This window comes from Spermophilus citellus, assembly GCF_964194105.1.
Source record: "Spermophilus citellus genome assembly, chromosome: 2".
NCBI classification, from domain to species: domain Eukaryota; kingdom Metazoa; phylum Chordata; class Mammalia; order Rodentia; family Sciuridae; genus Spermophilus; species Spermophilus citellus.
Window position 1 is genome coordinate 242336650 of NC_138183.1, and position 9152 is coordinate 242345801.

Sequence of the window (9152 nt, forward strand, 5' to 3'; positions counted from 1 at the left end):
CTCGCTCATCTCTCTCTCTCTCTCATCTCTCTCTCTCTCTCATCTCTCTCTCTCATCTCTCGCTCATCTCTCTCTCTCTCTCATCTCTCTCTCTCTCATCTCTCTCTCATCTCTCTCTCTCATCTCTCTCTCATCTCTCTCTCTCTCATCTCTCTCTCTCTCATCTCTCTCTCTCTCATCTCTCTCTCTCTCTCTCTCCTCTCTCTCTCTCTCATCTCTCTCTCTCTCTCTCTCTCTCTCTCTCTCTCTCTCTCTCATCTCTCTCTCTCTCTCTATTATATGAAGCAAGAAGATTATCTTGGGGATAATCAGAAAAATTTTGTGAAGGTAATCACTTAAAAGAGAGTTGTAAAAAAGAAGAGAGGTACACACAGTATGAAGCCATCAATCATGTGAACTATTGTTGTGGTTTGAATGTGAGACATCTCCCAAAAGCCTATGTGTAAGACAATGCAAAAGGGTTTAGAGAAGAAATGATTGGGTTAACCCAATCAATGAATTAATCCTGAGAGGATTAACAGAGTGTCAACTGAAGGCTGGTAGGGTGTGCCTAGAGGAGGTAAGTCGTAAGGGGCAAGCCTCTGGGGAATACATTTTGTATGTGTTGAGTGGAGTCTCTGTCTGCTGTCTGATCATCACGTGAGCTGTTTCCCTCTGCCAGACTCTTCTGCCATGAGGTTCAGCCTCCCCTTGAGCCCAGAGGAATGGAGTTGTGGACTGAGACCTCTAAAAAATGAGCCCCAAATAAACTTTTCCTGCTCTACAATCGTTCTATCAGGTATTTCAGTCACAGCAGTGGAAAAGCTGACAAACACAACCATGAACATAACTCGGAATTCTTCATTCCAATGAGTTCTAATGTCAAAAGTTTGAATCAGGATTAAATGACAAGAATGATAAATGCCTATGAAAAAATATAGACTGCTGAGAAGTGGAAAATCCTATTGCTTTATGCAAGTATAGATATTTATTTAAAATAATGAAAAAGTAGTTTAATATACATTTTTCATAATCACGGGTTAAAAGTTGTTCTTCCTCTCTGAAGCTTTCTCCGCCATAAAATTTATCTACAGCTTGAATACACTGGTTTGTGATGGCTTTTTATCAAAAATATAGAAAAATTATTTGGAATACAATAAACCAGATTCTGATTTTGTCATGAATATAAAAATTTTTAAAAAGTAACATGAAATGTAAGGATCTTTCATTTGAAAAGGTCACAAAGATTTCCTTTCTTTCTCTGATCCTTTTCTTGCTTCTCTCCAGACGTTGGATAGCCATGACACAAGGAAATGGCACTGAAGTGACTGAATTCTACCTTCTGGGATTTGGTGCCCAACGTCAGTTTCAGAGCATCCTCTTCATTATGTTTTCTCATGATCTACGTGACGTCCACGGTGGGGAATACTGGAATGATCCTACTCATCAGGACAGATGCCAGGCTCCAAACACCCATGTACTTTTTCCTACAACATCTGGCCTTTGTTGACATCTGCTACACAACAGCTATCACTCCCAAGATGCTGCAAAACTTCATCACAGAAAACAAGTCCATATCATTTGGTGGATGCTTAATGCAATTACTGGTCTATGCAACCTTTGCGACCAGCGACTGCTACCTCCTGGCAGCGATGGCGGTTGACCGTTATGTAGCCATCTGTAAGCCTCTTCACTATTCCATCATCATGTCTCAGACAGTCTGCATCCAGATGGTAGCTGGTTCATACCTCATGGGATCAATAAATGCCTCTGTACAAACGGGTTTTACATTTTCACTGTCCTTCTGTCGGTCCAACATCATAGATCACTTTTTCTGTGATGTTCCCCCAATTCTCATGCTATCATGCTCCAACATTGACATCAACATCCTGGTACTTACTGTGTTTGTGGGATTTAACTTGATGTTCACTGTGTTGGTCGTCACCTTGTCCTACATTTACATCCTGACCACCATCCTGAAGATGTCTTCTACTGCAGGGAGGAAGAAGACCTTCTCCACCTGTGCCTCCCACCTGACAGCGGTCACCATTTTCTATGGCACCCTTGCTTACATGTACTTACAGCGTCATTCTGAGAATGCCCAGGAGAATATGAAAGTGGCCTCTGTATTTTATGGCATTGTCATTCCCATGTTGAACCCCCTGATCTACAGCCTGAGAAACAAGGAGGTGAAAGAAGCTTTAAAAGTGGTGGTCAAAAAGCTCTTTTAGGTTGGATCCAAATTTTTCAAATTCAGCACGTCAAAGCACCCAGTAGAGTTGTTTCAAAAATTGAAAACATTCAAATGTTTTAAATCAGGGATACACTTATTGATACAAAATATCTTAGATGTAAGAAATATCTTAAGACCTCTTCTGAGACTCATTTACTCTGTAATACCATTTGAAAATAAATAATCCCTATGGATAATGCTTTATGGATAATATTGAAATATTAAGAAATGTCTATTGCTGTGGCTAGTGTGGTGGCCAAAGTAGCAGGTTCTGGGGCAATTGGAGATTGGAAGAAATAAGAGTCACATACGCAAATTTTGAAGGTAAAACATCTGGGATCTGGTGGAGTGCTGCTCTTTGATGGAGAAGCAGGTCAAAAGAATTACACCAGCAATCTTTATTATATATGTCTCATTAATCAGATTAAAGACTATGCAAGCATTATTCTTGGATTCATGAAAGTTACAGAGTTAGCAACATATGCAGCTATTTCCTAAGTTACATTCCATGGTTGCAACGTGAAATAATAGGAGCATTGTGTAGCTCTCAAGAAAGTCCATTGTTTAAAGTTACTAATTTGTGGGCAGATTCAGCAGCAGCAGAACTGGTGAAACACTGATGTTGTCTAGCAAGGAAGTTCCTTCAGTCCCAGGAACTGTGTGCCTGAGAGCAAGGTTGAAGCTGATAAGACCCTAGCAACAGAGTCTCCCCATGGAGAGCACTGTCATAGCAACTGGACATCCTACACCTTTGGATATAAAATTTCCCAGTCACCAAGCATGCTACAGCCATGAAGTCATCAGGGACCCCAATCTCAGTTACTGGGCTCCCATGCACTGTCACTGTTCTCCACAGTGCATAGACTTTATAGACTATCACTTTAAATATTTTTCAAGTATACTTTTAATGGCTACAAAAATCCCTAACTTTCCACAATCAAAAAAAAATGTAAATTCATTTTCCTCATCTTTAAACAATTTCACTATATTATATACAATAAGGTCTTTTGTATATTCTGTCCAAATTATTACACAAACCTCAATGTAAAATAATGAATTCTTTAAAAAAGCATATTTTGGCTTAAGATATCCTTTTTACCTAAAATTCCCATGTTGTTACATTCCCTGGCACCTGAATACATTTATTTCTGTCATTAGTTACCCTTTTTCATCTCATTCCATCCCTTTCTCCCTAGGGAAAGGGAACTCTGGCAAACATTTTCTATTTCCATCTCCAGTACAGGTAACTAGAAATAGATACATCTAAACACTACTAGTGATGATTCATTTACAAAAGCTATACTGATCTTTTTTTTTTTTTTTGGATAAATGCTATAGAAACCCAATAGGAATGTAGGCCAAAAGCCCTTTGAGTCAAGACAAATAACAGGTAGCAGAAAAGTGTTAGTATTCAGATTGTACTTCATACCATAATGATGTACAGGCAAAGAAAGAAAGTACTTGTGGACATTTTCATGCCTACCTCAAAAATGGTAAGCTCCTACTCAGAGAAAAATTTATTTCTCGATGACACCCTGATTAGGACATGTTTCATCCTGCCACATATGAAAACTATAGAAACATTTAAATTGGATCTCTATGAAGAGGTTCATTATTATGTCTCCAGCATCTATTAGTGTCAGGAATTCTCTAAGTACCCATCAGACTGTTTTTTGAATAAGTGAACAGAGAATACATATAGAAAAGGTGAAGCTTCCATTCAATGAGGAAGTTTACCACCTACAGTCCAGCACAGTAAGCTGTTCTTATGGCAAACCATGTTTTTAAAAAGTGTAAGTTTAGTCTGTAAGGAAAGAAATATGATACCATACTCCAAATAGTTTGGAATGGGAATAGCATGGAGGAAAGAATAGCTACATATGCTGAAATACAAAGAATTAATAACCATTCCTTGTGTGGCAAAACATAGCTGGTTGTCTATTCACTAGACAATTCATTCATTATCTTAATCCTTCCTGAAAGAACTCTGATTTTATAGAAAAAGTAAAGTGGCAGAAATAGAAATTTTATACCCCAGACTTCATTGCAGCTTCATGGCACATGTCTTGAATAGAGGTCATATATTTGAGGTTGTACAGAGAAAAATTAAGCTTGCCTAAAAAAAAGTTTTGGCCTATTCTCAGATACTAGGGAATGATCTTTAAATTGAAGGAATGCCCTACCCATAGGAATATCAACATTTTCCTTGAGTCTTTGACATTGGACAGTTCAAAAAATGATTTATAATGGAAACATGGGAATATTCTACATCAGTTTCAAATGCAAGAGGAACTGGAGACTCAAGACGATATTGTTCCTCTAGGAGAAGCCTGTATCTAAAGATCAGTCATGTGGCTAGTTTGTCCTCAAGCCCCCATGAAAACTCTGGATACCAAAGACTCAGGTGAGCTTCTTGAGCAGGTAATACTCCACGCACATTGCCTTACTTGGAGTCAGGAGCATAACTCATCCCCCAGGATGGTGGAAGTCATATTTGGATCACTCCCAGACTTCACTCTATGCATCTATTCCTTTGGTTGTTTCTTATTTGTATCTTCTTGCTTGTTGCAATAAAATTGTACTTGTATGTATAGTTCTTTCCTGGTATCTTCCTCAGTTTGGACTTTGTAACAAATGACTATTGATAGAGTAGTTCATAAACAACAAAAATTTCTTTCTCATAATTCTGGAGGCTAGAATTCCACAATGAAGATGCCGGCTTGAACATGATATCTCATGGGTCCTTCCTAACATAGCATAAAAAAGGTTAAAGTGCTCACTAAACCCCTTCAGAGTTGCTCCACCCTTGTGACTTAATTATCTCCTAAAGATTTCATGTCTTACTATTAAAGTAAGAGTTATAATTTCAGCAAATGAACCTCAAGGGGACATATATATTAAGTTCATAACATCCCATCTCTGGTCCCTATAATTCATATTCATCTTGCACACAAAATGCCTTCATTCAATTTCAAAAATCCTAAAATCCTGATGTATGTCACCATCAACTCAAGCCTAAAGTCCAAAGTCTTAACTAAACATCATCTAAATAAAATATGAATGAGAATCATGATATGATTTATTCTTAGGCAAAACTCCTGTTCAGCTGTGAACCTCTCAAACCAATTTATGTGCTTCCAAAAAACATTGGCAGGATGGGAATAGTATAGAAATTCCCACTCCAAAAAGAAGAAATAAGAAAGAAGCAATTGTCCAAAACAAGTCTCAAACCTAGGAAAGTACTCTATGAGAATCTTTTACTTAAAAATAACCCTAGTGAGATAACAGTTGATGAACAACAACTTTCGTCAATAATTGTTCATCAAGAAATCTGCTATTTAGTGAATAATATAAGACACATTCTGTGAAAATAAATAAATAAATAACCCTCTTGAGCTGAGTGTAATTGTACACACCTGTAATCCCGCTACTGAAGAGGCCAAGGCAGGAGAATCACAAGTTTGAGGTCAGCCCATGCAATTTAGCAAAACCCTGTCTCAAAAAATAAATATATAAATAAATGACTGGTGATGTAACTTAGTGATAAAGCACCCCTGAATTCAATACCACTAATGATTATGATGATGGTGATGATTGTTGGGAGTCACCCTGGCTCCAAAGACTAACTTCCCCATCCCCCAAGAAGAGCCATCCAATGGTGAGCCCTGCTGGCTCACATGATCCTGCCATCCAATCAGACTAGCCCTGCTGGCTCACATGATCCTTACCCACCAATCAGACTAGCCCTGCTGGCTCACCTGATCCTACCCACCAATCAGACTAGCCCTGCTGGCTCACCTGATTCCACCCACCAATCAGAAAGCACCCCATGCCAACTATCAAACCACCCCTGGCTCTATAAATATGCAGAGTTGTTCCTCAATAAACAGGCATTTGCTCCAACATGAGCCTTGTTTGTTCTTTCAATGATGATGATCATGATGATGATTATGATGAGCCTATGAACTCTGTGCCTTTGGCAAGTGTTGCAGCCCCAGTGATCTCTGAATGGCCTGCAGGGTCCTTCTTCCTGCCTTTGGAGGAATCAGCAATGGTTCAGTCCTGAAGGTTCCAAGCAGTTCAACAATCTTGCTTCAATTTTTCCCCTTTTCCATTTTTCATTGACTCCTAACTGGTGTTTTTTCTGCTGGTATAATCCCAGCTCAGATCCTGGCTTGGGGATTATTTTGATTCGCATAAGATCCTGGTTTCGTGTCCCTATGAATCTCCTCATCAGTCACCTGGCCATGCTCTTAGTAATCTCTTCCAAGTATGATGTCTCATAATTTACAGTACAGATATCCTGAGAATTTCCCAACTCTTTAAGCTCCTAGTCTCCTGTGTTTGACAAATCTATCCTAAATAGTGTCGCTCTCTTCAACTTGACCAAAAGCACTTAGTAAGAAGCAAATGACTCCTTCAACACTTTCTCCAGGAATCTCCTCAGCTGGATATGCATTTTCATCACCCTATCTGCCTTGAAACACAAGAATGTGAACACATCTCGGCCAAGTTCTTGGCCACTTCATGAAAAGGATTGTCTTTTCCCCATTGTCCAATAACATGCTACTCCTTTCCATCTAAGACCTCATGAAGAGCCTCTATAATATCCATCCAATATTCCATTCATGGTTAATCAGGTATTCTCTAATAATAAGAAAGCTATCTCTATAATTCTTTTTTTCTGAGTCCTTGTGTGAAACATTTTGAAATTCTGATCTCAGAAGTCTATGCTCTTTCTTGCATGTAACCCAAGATTCCTGTGGTCTCTACCACTACCCATACACAAAGAGGCTACCATATTTTTAGATATTCAGACATAGCACACTACAAAAAAAAATTTGCTCAAAACATTCTTGTTCGTATATGTCTATTTGTATCAAAACTTACACATACATGTACATGTACATATGTGTGAATGTCCATTATATGTAGTCACTAATATTGCTAGGATACAGCTTATACTAGAAATACTGAATTATAGACTCACATAGTTAATTGTGCTAACATTTTCAATTGTCTCAAACATTACTGTACTAATTTACCTTACCAACAGAAAAATAGGAGTTTCTGAGGGACCATGTTGTCACCAAAAGGTGGTAATTTAAAGTAATGTCTTTAAAAATTATACTTTGAAGTATTCATATATAATTTAGTACTAGAGAGCTGTGTATCTTCTCATATTTCTATCTAATATTTAGGTTTGCTTTCTTCCATAATTACCCTGTTCATATTTCTCACGAATTTTCACATTACACTGAATTATAATTAGATACATATACTGGATATATACTAATCTTTGACATCTATGTGTTGGAAATAAATCTGCCTGACCAAATTTCCAGTACTATTCAGTCTTTGCTCTTTTATAATGATAATTTTAAATAGAATTTTTAATTTTTATGATTTGTGATTTTAAGTCATCTAAATTTTTTTCTATATAGCTAAATCATACATACTCAGCAATGTTTTATTCTCAAAACTGAAATCTCAATTTCTGACACATTGGGAAGCCACTTCTGTAAAATACAAAGTAGGGAATCAATATTATTTTTTCAATATGTAAGCATTTAGATACACAGGTATTGCTCCCTTTTTCACTGATGTACATATTAATGTTTTCACACCTCAAGTGTCCATAGACTAAAGGGTCTGTTTGTGACTTCCTTTTCTCAGTTCCATTGTCCTGTTAGTCTACCAAAGCCACCTCCACACTTTTCTTATTATTAATTTCTTCATAATAACGTCTGATGTTTCATAGGACAAGTCCTGCTCCCACCATGTTTTCCTAGGAAATTTCATGTAAAATGCCAAGTTGAACAAAAAATTTTCTCAAGTATCTGATTAGAATTGCTTAGAACCTATAGATTAATTTATGGGTGATATGTGATATTTATAGTATTGAGATCTTATCCAGAAAAACAGTCTGATTTTTGGACTTCTTCAAGCCTTTAATATTTTCTTTTCCTTAATAAGGCTCATGATGCAGTCATGAGTATCACAGAATTTGGCTCTCATAACAAAATAAACTTTCAAAAAGAATGAACTTCATTAATATTTGTATTTTTTTGAAACAAATCATGAGGCAAAAATGTCAGATATTATTTAGGAGTCATTGATTTCTGGTTATAAAGGATAAAAGTTGTGTTACTGGGGTACAGATCATAAGAACATCTTTGTTGACACATCATGAGAGGTTTAACAATAGACCGAACAAAAGTATTCCTAAATCACCTCAGTAGATATATTGGCAAAAAGTAAAAAGAGGCATGGAGAGATAAGTACAGAAAGTGACCATGCACGTTTAAAACTACTAAAGAATTTTGACAATGCTGAGACCATTTTATTGCTTTTAAAACATTGGGGTCAAAAACATATTAATAATTTAAAAAGAAACGATCCATTTCCATAGATACATTAAAAACATTTTTACAGAAGACTGTATGTGACCATGAGCCCATGTTAGTCACAGTGGAGTTGGTGGGTAGGGAAAGGGGTAAAATGGGAAAATGGGCATAAATTAGAGCAAGATCATATACAACTATCTGGGCAGGCTAAGGTTTTCAGATATGACAATTTATATTTGGGTAAATGGTATTTTCACTAAAATATAGAGAACGTTTTTAAAAAGCATAAGTGAATAAAAGCCAGCATATTTTATGTGCCTTAACTGATATATTTAGGAAACATCAATCACTTCCTGAGAGCTCAGCTGATGCTCAAATAGCCATTTCTCTAAAATACACAGGCAATTATCTGTGCTGAGCACCAAGGTTCAGCCTGTAAATTCAAGTCCATTATGTCACAGAAATACGCTCTGAGCCCACTGTGGAACCCAATGTTATACCATTTTCACATCCACATTAAGAGAATCACAGGGTCGTCCCTTTTCTGCTCTTGTCTCTTTGCCACTTTACACATGCTGTTTAATCTTTAGCAA

At 37.2% G+C, this 9152-nt stretch overlaps 1 protein-coding gene across 1 annotated transcript; it reads left to right on the forward strand.

Moving 5' to 3' along the window:
* Positions 1 to 1279: 1279 nt before the first annotated feature.
* LOC308639210 (olfactory receptor 5AK2-like) lies at positions 1280 to 2210 on the forward strand (the record flags this gene model as incomplete). The annotated part of the gene is given in 2 exon segments (XM_081277368.1): positions 1280 to 1369; positions 1371 to 2210. Coding segments are annotated over 2 exon segments (930 nt in total).
* Between the last annotated feature and the right edge of the window lie 6942 nt (positions 2211 to 9152).